At 42.6% G+C, this 15,950-nt stretch overlaps 1 protein-coding gene across 1 annotated transcript in view; it reads right to left on the reverse strand.

Moving 5' to 3' along the window:
* The window catches only part of DNAAF9 (dynein axonemal assembly factor 9), a 73,125-nt gene extending 58,497 nt beyond the window's left edge, over positions 1-14,628 (reverse strand). Inside the window, 2 exon segments of the mRNA XM_059845471.1 lie at positions 4,731-4,810; positions 14,515-14,628. Coding sequence (XP_059701454.1) covers positions 4,731-4,810; positions 14,515-14,597 — 163 coding nt within the window. The 5' untranslated portion in view covers positions 14,598-14,628.
* Positions 14,629-15,950: the final 1,322 nt, after the last annotated feature.

The raw sequence follows: 15,950 nt of genomic DNA on the forward strand, positions 1-15,950 counted from the left end.
AGAGGGCAGGGATGGATGGGATATTGGGAAGGAATTGTTCCCTGGGAGGGTGCTGAGCCCTGGCACAGGGTGCCCAGAGCAGCTGTGGCTGCCCCTGGATCCCTGGAAGTGCCCAAGGCCAGGCTGGACAGGGCTTGGAGCACCCTGGGACAGTGGAAGGTGTCCCTGCCCATGGCACTGAGTTGAATCTACAGAATTTTTAAGGTCCCTCCAACCTAAACCATCCTATGATCCTGTGATTCTAATTTCTGGAAGATCAGAAGAAAAATGAGAAACTGCCCTCACTTTAAAAAAAAAAAAAAAAAAGTTGATGTCACCATCCCTTGAAGAGTTTGAGATTTTATCTGGGTACAGCAGCTTAGAGCAGGGAAGATCTTCCAAGCCAAACTCCAAATCCCTGCTTTTTCTGTTAGTGACAGAAGGAGGGGAAGAGAAAACAAAAGATCTTAAAGGGGGACAGCTGACAAATTTAACTCTTCTAATAGAGGACACGGGTGAATTATTGCTTGCAGAGCACTGACAGCCATGCAGGGAAGGCATTTGTTTAACACAAAACCATGAATTCTGCAGAATATCTGGAATTTGTGGTTTACTTGGGTCTTTCAAGTATCCTGTCCAGAGAGGAGCTTTCACACTGAGGCTTTGGTGCTACTCTACAGCAACATTTGGAGTTAAAGGAAGAGATAATCTAGCAGAAAACAAACAGGAAATGAAACAATGACCAAGATAAGAGCATATCAGGAGTCCTCCCCAGAACAATGGGCAAGGCCATTAATTAGGAAAGCCCGACGCCTGTCTCCAGCTGAGCTGGGAGTTTGGAACTCCCCCTCCTGCTCCCAGCCCCTGGCAGGGCTGTGAGCACAGCCTGAGTCAGGCTGAGCCCGAGGTTCCTGCTCAGCTGCCCCTCAGAGAGCCCATTCGGTTTGTTAAATTGGCAGAAAGTGTGAAAATCACTTGTTTTAAAATTGTAAAAGTTTAAGAGTAATAAAACCGTCATAAAAGTAGTAATAAAAAAAATTAGAGCAATAAGAATTTGGACAATCAGAGTTAGGACAACAAAAGCAAAGAATTATGGACCTCTGGATGCTTCCTGGGCACTAAGCCCCAAAAAGCAGAGCTCTCTAAAAAAGGATTAACCCTTAAAAGCAGTAGCCTGTTGCATATTCATATATCTCATACATGATGCAAACATTCCTTTCAAATTTTTTTGTTTATTGTCAACTTCCCCCCTTCATCTTGTAAATCAATTGCCTTGTTTCCCTGGAGCCTGGGCCTTCCCAATAAGGGGCAATAATTCTTTTCCTGGAATCCTGCTGTACCTCCACCCAGAGAGGACAACGAGAAGAATTTCTTGGTTATCTTTTCCATGTCTTGGGTCAGTTACAAAAAAATACCTTACATCACATAGTTTCTAGTTTAGTATTATGCTATAACCTAAAAACTCCATTCCACACTACTTAAAGGAGATTAATACAACACAACTTTCCAACATAACCATTTTAATATTTACAAAGAGCCAATCATAAAATGTGCATTTTTCACAAAAGCTTTCTGGCCAAATGCAGGGGGAAATTTGTCTGCTGGCTAAGATCAAATGGGTGTGAGACATCCAGGGATGGAAAATGCACCTGGGGACAGCAGGAGGGAGAGGATGGAGGGAATGGACATTCACCTTCAGATATTGGCCCAAAAGCAACAGAACTCTGGAAAATAATCCTTCAAATTATGTTTGGAAAGGGAATGGGATAAACAATCAGAACAATGTGCTAAAGGTTCTCAGAATGTGGGAGAAACCCCAGCAGGGAGAGCTCTGTGTGGGATGGAGATAATGGAGAAAATATAGCCTAAAAAAGATTATGTGAACCTTATCTTTCTTGGTTCTGTTCACATATTGCTGTTTAGATCATAAATAATCTAGATTATTTATTTAGATTATATATTATATATATATACAAATACATTATATAAATGATAATATAATTTATGTATTTAGATGATATATAACTAAAATATATAATATACAATATTTAATATATAAGATACCACACATAATATACCATATTTATATCATCTATATTATAATTATATGTATTATATATTACATATTTCAATTACATATATAATATCATATATACCATACCATATATACTATATATTTCTATATTGTATATATTTCTATATTGTATATTATATATTCTGATTATATAATTATATAATACTATTCTATATTTTACATTTTGTATAATATTATCATTTTACATGTTATGTATTATATATTTAGATTCTAGATATACTTTATATTTATATAGTATATAAAATATATAAGCTAAATAAATAATCTAGATTATTTGTAATCTAAAAAAAGCAATATGTGAACAGAACCAAACTTAAAAAAAATCTTTACTGGAATGGCCTTGAAAGTATCCCCAGACTCTTTGAGGAGAATGGAAAATAAATATCAATATTTGCAAAATCAGCTCAGCTGAGCTGAATGGTGAAAGAGTTTAATCCACAATCAGAGGAGCTACAACTCCAGGAGTTACAGAGACCCCTGCTCACAGCACATCCCCAGAAATCACTGAACCAGGAGCTGAAAATCTCTGCTGAAAGGGAGGATACCTAGGAGCACCATTATCTTAGGAAATAATTTACAGTAGAATTTAAGTAGATCAGTTTGAACAGCAACACACTCAGCTAAGACATGACAGCTTTTTAAAGCCATTTGACATGCCAACCTCCAAATTCCATTTTCCTGTCAGTTGTGAGACCTTTTCTCCCCAGCAAAGAATGCAGGAATGTTACCATGCAAGCCCTTCAAAATCAGATTAGAGGATTCCTTTTAAAAATCAGTGTAACTCCATTTAAATACTTCTATCAACAGTGGGTCAGTTCTCATCTCTCTCTGGGATCTCACAATGCTGGGTTTAATTTCAGTACAAATATTAATGAATATGAAGTGAAGCTCTGGAAGTTTATTCTGGTTTTATCTCCCAGCCCAGTATGAAACTGAAGTTGAGGTGAGGGAACTGCATTAACTGCAGGCCATTAAAAGCAGCCAAGTGAAACAGAACATAAAAAACCTGTTGTGAGTATCCACTCTCCACACAAGCCAGGAGGATGTAAAACTACATGGGTTTTGTCATCAGAAGCCCGTGTTTGATGACAGATTTAATGCATTTACAACAGTGACATGCCTGTTTCATGGAAGTTATGCCAGAAATTCTGCAGGCTACAGGAGCCAGGCCAGAGCAGACAAGAGTCCCATTGTGGGTGCTGAGAGATCAGGGCAAAGCACAAATCTCCCAACAAAACACACCTCCCATATTTCCATACCACAAGTGCTCATTTATTAAGAGGTATGTTCTTCTGAAGAGAATTAAATCCTCCACACAACCCTGAGGATTACACAAAGCAATTCCTCTGCTTTCCTTAAAGCTGGGCCATGTTTTCAGCGACTGCTCCTTACCTGGGACTTTCTGCAGTCTCAGAGTTAATAATAATTAAGAAATACTGCAGTGTCACCAGTTAACATGTTTTATGGAATTAAATCAGCAGCAAATGCAAAACCCAAGGAGTTTATCCTGCATGATTCAGTTTCACTGGAAGGCTGACACAGTGACCTCACCGAGCTTCTGGCTGTACAGTTCCTACTTAGAGACTTAACCTCTTACCCCAGAGAGTGCAGGGTCATGTTGTACAGTTAACACTGACTAGAAGAGAATGTTATCTACTATAAATTACTATCTGTTTATAAATGTTATAAATTAGAATATGTTATAAATCAGCTTTTTATATATATATATATATATGTCATAATACGACACGGAATGAACGACACTCACATGCTGAGATATTTAAGGTAAAAAAGGCAAATTTATTTCTGGACCTTGATATTTATAGAATTCCTAAAGTGACTATGGATTGGAGGATGGAATTGCTACCTCTCTAACCACACTGATAAACTAAAAGTCCATCAATTCACTCCTCTTCTAGAAAGGAATGCAAAACAATCATTATTTACATGAAAAGTGTGTGAGAAAGTCCATTACAAAAATGTAAACATCAGAAAGCTTAGAAGAACTTTAGAAGACATCTATATATCTATTTATAAATTTTATTCTGTTGTACAGTAAATGAGCTTTAAGTTCTCATGCAACATCATTGAAAAACAGAATAAAACCCAAAAAAAAACCAGACTGTGGTATCACTTCCTACATAGAGCTTCTTTAGGGCTACATCAGATTTCTGCTATTTAACTGCAATATATTATTTAAACAATTACTCCTCAGTCCTTTTCTCTAAGCACTCAAGTTTTCAATCACAATGTCTGCATTTTTCCTTTAAGATCCTGACACTGATTATATCCTGAAACAACAATGAATTGCTATTATAGCAACACAAAACCCCTGTTATTGTCCCACAGCACACTTGCACGTGCACCTTTATTTCTGCTGCTCTTTTCTCCCAATCCCAGAAGAAATAAAACACTGAAACCACATGAATTTTATGTGCCAACATTTAACTCCTAACTGCTTTCCAGATTTCTTAGGCCACTCTTTAAAATTCTTTGCCCAAAATTAGTAAATAGAATGAAGAATTGTTTAGGGAGAAGAGAATGTAACATCAGCTGAGAAACCAGGCTGGGGCTTGGAGCAGCAAGATGAATTTCTTCTTTCTGAAACTCGTGGTATCTTTATCAGCATAATGAGAACAAAAATTGTAACACTAACCTAAAATGCAGAGGATTCCATCAGGCTGAGATTTGCTGCTCTGTGTCAAAATAGTCTGAATATTTCTGAGGCGGCTGCAGCTGCAAAACAAAAAAAAAAAGAGAATTTGTCCTCAAGGTCACTGCTGTGAAATGTCAAACTGGGAGGCTGAAGAGCTGACCCAGCTTTCTTTTCTTTGTTACAGAAAGTAAATAGACACACTTCAATTTGGGTTTTTTTTCCTTGAGATATGGACCTTAAATCAAGCCATTCCTGATTATTTTTGCCCACTAAAAGATGAAGCCCACAGCACTGAGAGCAGGCAGGAATTTTAATTATTCCTTTAACCCATGAGCTCTGTTAATCTCCAACCTACAAAAATTGCTGCTCAGGTTTGCTCTCACCTGGCCAACAGAAATTCCTTCTCCTACCAGAGAAGAAAAAACAAAGTAACATCAGAAGGGACCATGAGTGCACAAATACCTCAACAGGAGTTTGGGAAAGAGTTTTGGCACCTCCAGCACCATCAGGAGAATCAATAAGGTTGGAAAAGACCTCCAAGATCATCAGTTCAAACATTAAAGAGAAATGCAACAATGCCAAGTATCGCTGAGATTTTTTACCATAAAAATTGTTTATTATATAAATTTTAATTCAGCTGTCCAATATTTATCTTTAAACCAGGCAAAAATTCCATCTACAACAGCCAGACAGATTTTTTTTTTTCTAATCAAAGCGAATAGTTCATTACATAAATTTTAATTCAGTTGCCCAATATGCATCTTTCAGCCACACAACACAATTTGTGAGAGAGCAACACAATTTGTGCTTCCAGGCACCATTCTGGGAGTTTGTTTAAATACAGATAAAAGACAAGAAATTTCACTGTTGATATTACTGAATGGGATTTCTTGTTTATAGACTTGTTTATAGAACTATGAGCTGTTCAGCTCCAGGAAACAAATGTCTCTCACAGAAACACTCAAACAGAGCTAAATTTATGAGCAGTTCAAACAAACAATAAAGTAAGGTCAAATATTTCTATTTTCAGCATTACTTTAGCCAAGCAAAAAAGCAAATAGGTCTTTTCAGCAATACTACAATTTTTATGCTCTACTTTCTCTGAAAGAAAGAATGGACATGAAAGGTTTCCATTATGGCAAATCTGAGTGAAATTCAAACATCAGTGATAAAGGACAGACAACACTTCATTTGGAGATACTTCCATGGGAAGCACAAAGTCACTGCAGTCCCCAGCAGTAATTCTGCCCCTTTTTAGGTCAAATGTTTCAGTTCTGAATCCCTCAATTGTTCTTTTTACCTGGAATATTTCAATTTCTATTGGAGGATAGATGGATGAATGGATGGATGGATGGATGGATGGATGGATGGATGGATGGATGGATGGATGGATGGATGATGGATGGATGATGGATGGATGGATGGATGGATGGATGGATGGATGGATTCACTCCCTGCCTCCCTTTTTTTGTGGTTATCCCCAATTCATGCCTTTAAGAGCAACGCTCATAAAACAGGTTTTTAAGGCTCTGTAACATTTTTAGAACTTCTTATGCATCATAAAGAGAGCAATATCTTGATTTTCCCACTATTTTTTTCCCTACCTGTACTGACCACTTACAGAAAAAATGGTTAGAACTGAATTTGACAAAGAACAATCATGGAAACTCATGGGGAAAGACTTCTTCCACTTTATTCAAAAACATTACCTATGAAACAAGGTTAGCTATTCCTAAGATATTTAAATTTTAATTTCAAAGGCTTCCACGAAAGAGTGACCCAATAAAACACATTTATTATTTAAAAGAAGCAGTGTTAATGAGAAGTGCAAGAAGACCAGAGCAGAGAAAGCAAAATAAATGAGGTTTTTGTCTTCTTGAGCTCTGGGGAAGTATTTTCTGATCAGATCAAGTGCTGGGTAGAAAAAGGGAAGAACAATTGGGGGAGGAGAATCCTCACAGGCTGGGCATTTCCTTCCTTATTTTAAGTTTTCAGGTTAGCAATTTTACTCTCCTCAAATTACTTTCATTATTTTTCAAATAAATTATAACTTTGGTGCAGCCCTTAAAAATACCTAAAGATCTCAGATTAAACTGCTAAAACACTTCTGCCAGGTAAATCTGGATGTCAGTGCTGTGTGTCCTGACATAAAATGTGTAATTTGCACAGAGCTAATTACACATTCATTATTTCACAGTAAGATGTTAGGTCCAATAAAGATATTTATTTAATTCTCAATATTCAACAGACATTTAGCAGAATATTTTTCCTAGCCTTATTCTGCTATCCTGAGTGAATTCTTTGAAAAAGCTCCTTCACAGAAAAATTTTCAATGTCATTTCAAGTGAGGATAAATCATTATATTCAAAGGCTGACACTAAACACAGAAGACTTGTGTGCCTGAAGAAAGATGCCATTCAGAAATAGGGAAGAGAATAATTAAAATTCTTACAACATGCTTTTAAACAATACAGCCTAAACTGTGTATAAAGTCAGAGAGGGGAAAATAAAGGCATTTTCTTGGATTTCCCATTAAACAGTCATCTGCCAAAAACAAAAAGACTGTCCTGGGAACAAAAATCCATGACTTTTCCCATCTCCAAAACAAGCACTCCTTTTCATTTTGCTCCAGCAGCACAAATTCAAACAGAAACAACAACCTCCACAGCAACCTGTGGGCCTTGGGATGCTTCCCTGGAGGTTGTGGCTCTGGATCCACCATCCACATAACCACAGTCAAACCTAAATAACCTGCTGCTGAAACAAAAACTATAGGTGTGTTTGGAAACACGGTCCTAAGGAAGCTAAAAAATCCTGGATTCCAACAAGATTTGGGCAAGACAAGAGCTGGAAGTTATTTATGCACCTATGAGGCAACTTCTGGAGCAGGTAAGAAGTTGAAATAGGTGAAGTGGGAATTTTTGCACCACTTTTGAGCAGAAGCTGGGATTTCTCTGTGGGTTTAAGGCAGGATAAAATCTCCTGGTGCTGCAAGGAACAGTCTCAGCCTCCTCACCCCCTTTCTGTCTGCACTAACGATCTGGAAGCCATGTGTCAGGTCAGATCAGCTTATGGATCCAAACAACCTCCAGCCCAGGAATTAAAAAGAAAATAATGCTTTCAAACAGCAGCAAGCTGACCTGACTGCTGATGAAGGCAGGTCAAAAAGCAAAGCCACGTTTTGGGGTGACATCTGGCAATAAAGCGTGCTTGGGCCAATTAAGGAACTGTACCTTGAGGTACTTGATATTCCACTAATCTTGGACTAGATCCAGGAAAAAAAAGGGGGAGATAATTGACAATCATTAACTTCTAAGAATTAGTGCTCATCTGTTCACGTCTTCACACTAATTATGCAAAGTACCTTGCTTTACAACAGCCAGCCTGTCACAGCTTGGTAACAGACACGGCGCTGCAAGGCACGTCTGTTGGCAAATAAAGAGAATATTAACAACTGTGCCTTTCTCAACCACAAAGAACAAATCCATTTCCTCAAGAAAGCCACATGGTGCTTGAATTTCCATCTTGTTTCTTCTCCCACAATGCTTTTTCCCCTGGCTGCTGGCTGGATTTAACCAGAGTGCAAGCTGCCTTTTCTTGACGTGGTAATCCAGAACTGAGGCAGCATTGATCCCTGCTGGAATCCTGGATGCTGGGAATTTGAAATTTCTGTGCTGAAGGGCACAGAGCCACAAGAAAATATTCTATTTGACCTGATACCGTGGAGAAGACTTTAAAAATTGACTGATAGCACTGGGATTATGGGTGTGTAGCTTGATTAGAAGTGTGTAACATATAATAAAATATGTAATGTGTAATATATAATACATAATATATAATATATATTATGTAATATAAAATAATATAATATGTAATATATAATAATATAACATGTAATATATAATAATATAATATGTAATCTATAATTATATAATATGTAATATATAATAATATAATGTATAAAATATTATATATTTTATATATAATATATAATGACAGGCTGGAAAACTTAGTTTAACATTTTAGAATCTATTTTATATATATATATATATATATATATATATATATATATATATATATAAAACAAGATGGAGGTTTTAGGGCTGTGGCTGGTTGTTCTTCCTCACCTTCTCCTCCATGGGTTGGGTGGTATTTTGTAACTGGACAGAAAAATCCACACTGTGGGATATGAGTGATTAGTTATTGGGTTAAAAGTGACAATAATTTAGGTGTCATTTCTTAATTGGCTAGTTTAGCCTTAAAAGACCTTGTAAAAAAAGAGAGTTAGCCATTTTATGCCTTATTAGTAGAATGTTGTAGGACTCATGACTTCTAATATAAGTAAGAAATAATAAATCTAAGCCTGAACACAGAATAAAATTTGAAGTGCCTTCAACCCCCACCTTGACAGAGGCAGGAAAAGAAGCTGAGAATCCCCAGATTGGGATTTCTGTTGGATTCCCAACTCCCAGTGGATTCCCAATTCCCAGAGGATCCCCACAGCCTGGCAGGGCTGGATTCCCAATTCCCAGAGGATTCCCAGAGCCTGGCAGGGCTGGATTCCCAATTCCCAGAGGATTCCCAGTTCACAGAGGATCCCCACAGCCTGGCAGGGCTGGATTCCCAATTCCCAGAGGATCCCCACAGACTGGAAGGGGTGGATTCCCAACTCCCAGAGGATCCCCACAGCCTGGCAGGGCTGGATTCCCAATTCCCAGAGGATTCCCACAGCCTGGCAGGGCTGGATTCCCAGTTCCCAGAGGATCCCCACAGCCTGGCAGGGCTGGATTCCCAATTCCCAGAGGATCCCCACAGCCTGGCAGGGCTGGATTCCCAATTCCCAGAGGATTCCCAATTCCCAGAGGATCCCCACAGCCTGGCAGGGCTGGATTCCCAGTTCCTAGAGGATCCCCAGAGCCTGGCAGGGCTGGATTCCCAATTCCCAGAGGATCCCCACAGCCTGGCAGGGCTGGATTCCCAGTTCCCAGAGGATCCCCAGAGCCTGGCAGGGCTGGATTCCCAGTTCCCAGAGGATCCCCACAGCCTGGCAGGCTGCAGCTGTTTCCCTGTGCCCATTTCAGCTGACAAAGGCTGGCATTTCGCTGCTTTCCCTGCGTTTCACCTCCTCTTGGCAGATGTTTCACTCCTCCCCCACAAAGGCTTGGCAACCCTAAAAACCCCCACGTGGCTGAGGCTGGATGGATGGCAGGGAAAATCAGAGATATCCCCACATTAGAAGAAATCCTCACCTTGAATAGATCCTACCAAAGTCAATGGTTTTAGCATTACCAGCCTGATTTACCATAAATAAATTAATTAAATAGAATTATAAATCACGGTTGGTTTTTTTTTTCCCCAAGTCTCACTTTTTGTTAACTCGCTGTTCTGTTTTCATTTTAGTCCCTGAAAAATCAAGTTTATATTTCTTGGGTCTTTTGTTGACCTCATGATTTCTATCAGAAATGTTTGCTTGTATTAAGAATCCAGGATTTTCCTGGATTTCCCACAGTCTGACATTATCCCCACTTTACTGGGTAAGAAAACAGACACCAGAAGTCAGACTGAGATAAAGACTCTCAGAATTCCCTTGATTTCAAAATAACTCTTTCACTGCTAAAAAACAACACTCACCCACCCTAAAATATATGTCAATTTTCCACCTATTTTGCAAATTTCTCTACAGTGAGCATAGGGATATTGACTATAAACAGGAGATCAAGTAATTTTTTAGGAACAGTGAAAAAAATAAAAACTGGACAGAGTTAAATAAATTTTAACTTTGTGTACATTTTTCAGGACCAAATCTTCACCTTAAGTGAACAGGAATATTCAATTCTGTAATCCAGAGACCTCAAAGCATATGGGAACAAGCCAGAATCTCTCCTTACTAAACATCTGGAAGTGCCTGATGTCATTCTGCACAATCACAGACTTTTTGAGGATATTTATAAATGATGGGTTGCCCATCAGCCAGGCCCTCAGCCTTGATGTTCTCTCTCTTTAACAGGCTGAATTACAAAAACCATGTCTGTGTTTTCATTTTCTTATGCTGCAGCACATTATGGAGAGCATCAACTATTCCCTTCCAAAAATATTATCAGCTGAGAAAATGACAATAATTGAAAAAGTGACAAAGAGCAGCAGCTCCAGGGTGATTATTCTGCCCTCACTCACTCTGTGATTAAAGGACAGGGCACTGCCTGGCACTTGGGCAGAAATCAAAGCTGATTTTCAGCACCTCAAGACTAAATTCACCTTCAGGGCTCATTCCTGGGCCAGAACCTCTGCAGCCACAAAGCTCCAAATCAGATGCTGAGATGATCACAAAGGGAGAATTCCAGCTGAAAGGTTCACACCAAAGCTCTGCTCCTCTCCCTGGCAAATTTCCCTTCTTCCTCCTCTCTATTCCCATCAACCAAATGGCTGCACACCCCTCAATTCTCACTGCTGCAGACCCTAAGCATTCTTATTTCCCTAAGGTTCCCTAAGGTGGCACAAAATCATCCATATTCAAGGAATGGGGGTTGTTTCTCTTTTTTTCCTCCTGTACTTCAAGTTAAATCAGCTCTCTCTTTGCATTGCTAAAATACAGCACATTCCTTAAAAAAAAAAAAATAATAATAATTCCAGTGCAACTGTGCTCTTACAAAATCCTGAACCTCAGCATAATTACATAAGGAACACACAGGCACAGAAAAATTTGGTAATCTTTCATCACAGGCAAGTCCCCTACAAAAACTGGCTGGGAAAGCACAACAACTCTTTGGTCCCGTGCTCCCAAATACCCCATTCATGGGGAAAAAAAAAAAGGCACATATTTAACCATGATGTGATTAACAACAGAACAGTTCAGAGCAGGAGAATGTTAAGCACAGAGGAAGAGACAACAGAAAAATTAACCCAAGGACTCATTCTGCATTTCCCCACATGGAGACATGGTGAGAACTCATCTGTTTTATGTTACCAGCATAATGAGGATTTGCTTCCTCTGTTTTACATAAAGGTAATTCAGATTGGGTGGGTGCAGAGTGCTCTGAAATAGAACAAATCTGCATTGACTTTCTGATGCAGATATTTAAAACAAGCACCTCTTAGGAATTTTGTTCAGAAATGCCTGCATTCACAAGGAAAACACTCATTCCCCACCAAACACAGGCACAGGAAAGATGACATCACCCCCCAAAAAAACTTCCCCTTTTTTGGGCAGCACTCCTCTCTCACTTAAGGGATTTTTTCTTTCTATTCCAAACCTATTCTTTACTTGTTACAATGCTGAGGGTCGCCAGCTCCCAAGGTGCCACATGGCAGACCAAAACTCTCAAGCATGTGGAAGAACTCCAGGAATTATCTCTGCCTCTTTCTCTAGTCTTTATATAGTCTGAAGAATTTTTCCATTCCTGTTTGGGAACTCGGGGGCAGCGGGGGGAGGGTAACAGATTGTTTTGTTTTAAGTTATTTTTATTAACTGCCTGCTATCTGCTGACTGCCTGGGAAATTTATTGCAAACACTGGCCTCCATCTGGCCTGACAATAAAAAAAATTCTAAAAAGAACTGCACAAGAAATGAATGTTAAGGAGGAAAAAAATTAACAGATTACATGGCTCCTACAAATGCACCAAATTACAGTTGCTGGCTGCATCTCCCAGTGGAGCTCAAAAGCTTGCAGATGTTCAGAGAGTCTGAATGTTCTCATGACAACTCTAAAACAGGGTCTCAGATTACAAAAATCACTCAGGAAGAGGAAGGCTTGAGTGGAAACCATTTTCTCTTTCAGCATTTTTTTTTTAACCATCTTGGCATTTCGTTACCCATCATGAATTTTTAGATACTTCACAGCTCTAAAGAAATACTAAGCTCTTGCTAAAAAATTAATATTAATTTATTCAGTGAAAAAAATATTTGAAAAGGTCACTTTTCCTTCTGCCTTATTTTCAATTCAGAAAGGGAGAGAGGGAACATAACCAGCCATGTTCACGTGTTTCAAGCAAGCAGAACAACCTCCATTTCTCTCTCTCTCTCTCACTGCAGAATTCCTCCTTTCACTGGCAAATCATCCAAAAAGTGAAAATGCTTTTGTTCCCTCGTACTTAAGATAAAAAGCTGCTCGGTTTTGGTGTTTGTTTGTTTTTTAATTGAAAATCTCCAGCAAGCACAGAGGCAGGTAGCTTGGCCAAGTGTTTGTCTGCAATTCACGTGCAAGGTCTCCCTTCCCTGATTATCTGGCTTCCCACTGCTGAATACTTCCATGTATTGTGCTGCAACTATTGAAAGCATCAAGCACTTCAGTTCCTGGGTTGTCCTTTGTGGTCCCATAAAACAGAATCATGGAATCATTTTGGCTGGAAAAGCTCTCCAAGACCATCGAGTCCAACTGTTACCCCAGCACTGCCAAAGCCACCATTAAACCTCGTCACTAAGCACCACAAAAATGGTTTTTAACTGCCTTTTAAATACCTGGAGACTCTACCACTGCCCTGGGCAGCCTGTTCCAGTGCTGGACAATCCCTCCAGCAGAGAAATATTTCTTAATATCCAACCTAAACCTCTCCTGGCACACCTTGAGGCTGTTTCCTCTATTCAAACCATTTAAATAATGGGTTGCAGCATCATACACATGGGTGCACCTTAAGTCTCCAAAAGGAAACAGAACTCTGGCAACCTAAGGATACCTGAGCTGACACCTGAGCTCCCACAGAGCCAATGCCACCATCTCACATGTCCCCACACCCCAGCTCCTGTCAAGCCCTATCCAACATATTTTCAGAGCTCAGGAAATTTTATTACCTTTGTATCCACAAATCCCCCCATACAAATACAACCTCTTCTTTCTCTCCATAATCCCTCAGCCCCTCCCAAACCTCAGCCATCCCTACCCTAAAATTCACTTTTCCTGCCTTTCACAAGCCCTTTTTTTTTTTCTTTTATTGCCAAGATAGCCCATGCTGACCTCTCCCAAGTCAGTCCCAGGTTTATCCCCTACAGAAGCACAACCCCAAAGCCACTCTGTGCACAGCAGCCCCGCTCCAAGCCCCCCGTGATGTCCTGCTGCTCCTCACCCACACACCTCCTCCAGCACGACTCGCCTTTGACAATCCCTCCATCCACAAGGTCACATCAGGCCCCTGTCTGCCGGCCTGTACCTCCCTCCCGGTAGCCACCTGCCAAATCTACCTGTCCCCAGCATGGCCAATCCTTTCTTTCTCGTTCCCAGCCCCTCACATGCAGCTCCAGCCCCCCAAAATCCCTTTAATGATCCCAAATCCGACCGCACAGCTCAGCGCCGAGGCACGCCGGAAAATCTCTCCTTGATGCCCCATCCCTTCTGTCCCACCGCCATCCTTCCCACCCCAACGCCTCCAATAGGTGTTAAACCCTATTGTACCCCAAATCAGCCCCCTCAGCCCTGCGAACACCGCAAATTCTCCCAAATCAAACCACTCTAAACCCCATCCTAAGGCTTAAAACCTCTCCCCAACCCCTCTATTCCAGCGCACTTCAGCGCCTCCAAAGCCCTGCGCCCCCCATCCCTCGCACCCCAACGCCCCCAAACAGGCGTTTAACGCTATTTTCTCCACGAGCAGCGCCACGGCTGCGAAAACCTCAGCTGCTCGCACACCAAATTCCTTCTCAACTCATCAAAACCCTCCACACCCCCCCTTCAGCGCCCCTCCAACAGACCCCCCCCACCCCGCACACCCCTTCCCCACCCCACCGCCCCTTCAGCGCAGCCCTGCCGCTGGCTGTCACCCCTCTCCTCGCCTTCCCCACTGTCCCCTGCGGTACCTGACGAAGGGCCCCGGGGCTCGGGGCCGGGGCCGGTGCCGCGGGGGCGGCGGGAGGAGCGCGGAGCGGCCGCACAGCGCCATGGCGACCGCGATGCGCCCGAGCGACGGGGCGGCTCCGCCACTGCGGCCCTGCGCCCCGCCCCGCGCCGCGCGCACCACTCGGCCCGGGGGGGGAGGATATGGCACACCCGCTCCGGTCCCGCCGCTCCCAGCTTTTCTGTCCGCCCAAGATTTATCCTGAGTTTTATCTCGTCTCGCAGGAAGTGAGGTTGGGAATTCTTGGATACCGGCCCTAGCTTGGAGTAAATATAGCGGGCATGAGGTTGATCACCCCTTGGGCAGGAATGGGCTCGTCCAAGTCCAGCCCCCTGCTCACACACCCCTCACACCCCCCCCCCCCCCCCCCCGCTCTTGGGCGCGTCCAGCCCCCACCGCTGCTGATGTCCCCCCCCAGGATGGGGGGTGGGCTCGTCCGATGCCAGGGAGTCCCCGGGTAGGCGGGGGGGAGGACAAGGGACCCCTGAGACCCCAGGGAGGGGGACAAGGGACCCCTGAGACCCCAGGGAGGGGGACAAGGGACCCCTGAGACCCCCTGAGACCCCAGGGAGGGGGACAAGGGACCCCTGAGATCCCCTGAGACCCCAGGGAGGGGGACAAGGGACCCCTGAGACCCCAGGGAGGGGGACAAGGGACCCCTGAGACCCCAGGGAGGGGGACAAGGGACCCCTGAGACCCCAGGGAGCGGGACTCAAGGCACTCCTGAGACCCCAGGGAAGGGGAATAAAGGACCCCTGAGACCCTCTGAAACCTTTGGGGAAGGGTTACACGGAGCCCCCCAAGAAGGGGTGACACAAAAGCCTCTGGGGAGGGGTGACACGGAGCCCTGAGGAGCAGGGGGACACGGAGACCCCCGAGATCCCGCAGAGCCCTGAGGGATGGTGTGTCCTGGAGCTCCACAGACTGATTCACCCTGGTGTCCCCAAAGTATTGTCCCCAAAAACACCCTACAGCCCTGGCTCACCGTGTCACCCCAGCATTGCACTCCCCAAGGGACCCCATGGGTGTCACCAGCACCCCACATGGTCCTTTTTGTGTTATCCCCCAAAAATAACCCCCCTTTCCAACCAGCACCCCTCTGTGCTTGGCTATGTCCTCATAACCTGCCCAACCATCCTTACAGACACCCTTTGTTCTCTTTACACCAGAAATTCAGGGAGTTTTGCCTCCTCTGCCTTGTCCTGCTCTGCCCAGAGATCCCAGCCCTGCCTGGCCTCTGACACCCTTTCCCCAACCTTCCCTTTTCCTATTTCACTGTTGTCACCATTGCCAAACAACTGAGCCAGCACCCCCAGCTTCCAGGGAGCAGGAGCAGGGATTTTGGGTCCTGCACAGAAAACCTGCAGGGATTTCTGAAGGACTGGGGTGATCACAATG

This window comes from Haemorhous mexicanus, chromosome 4, assembly GCF_027477595.1.
Source record: "Haemorhous mexicanus isolate bHaeMex1 chromosome 4, bHaeMex1.pri, whole genome shotgun sequence".
Classification (NCBI taxonomy): domain Eukaryota; kingdom Metazoa; phylum Chordata; class Aves; order Passeriformes; family Fringillidae; genus Haemorhous; species Haemorhous mexicanus.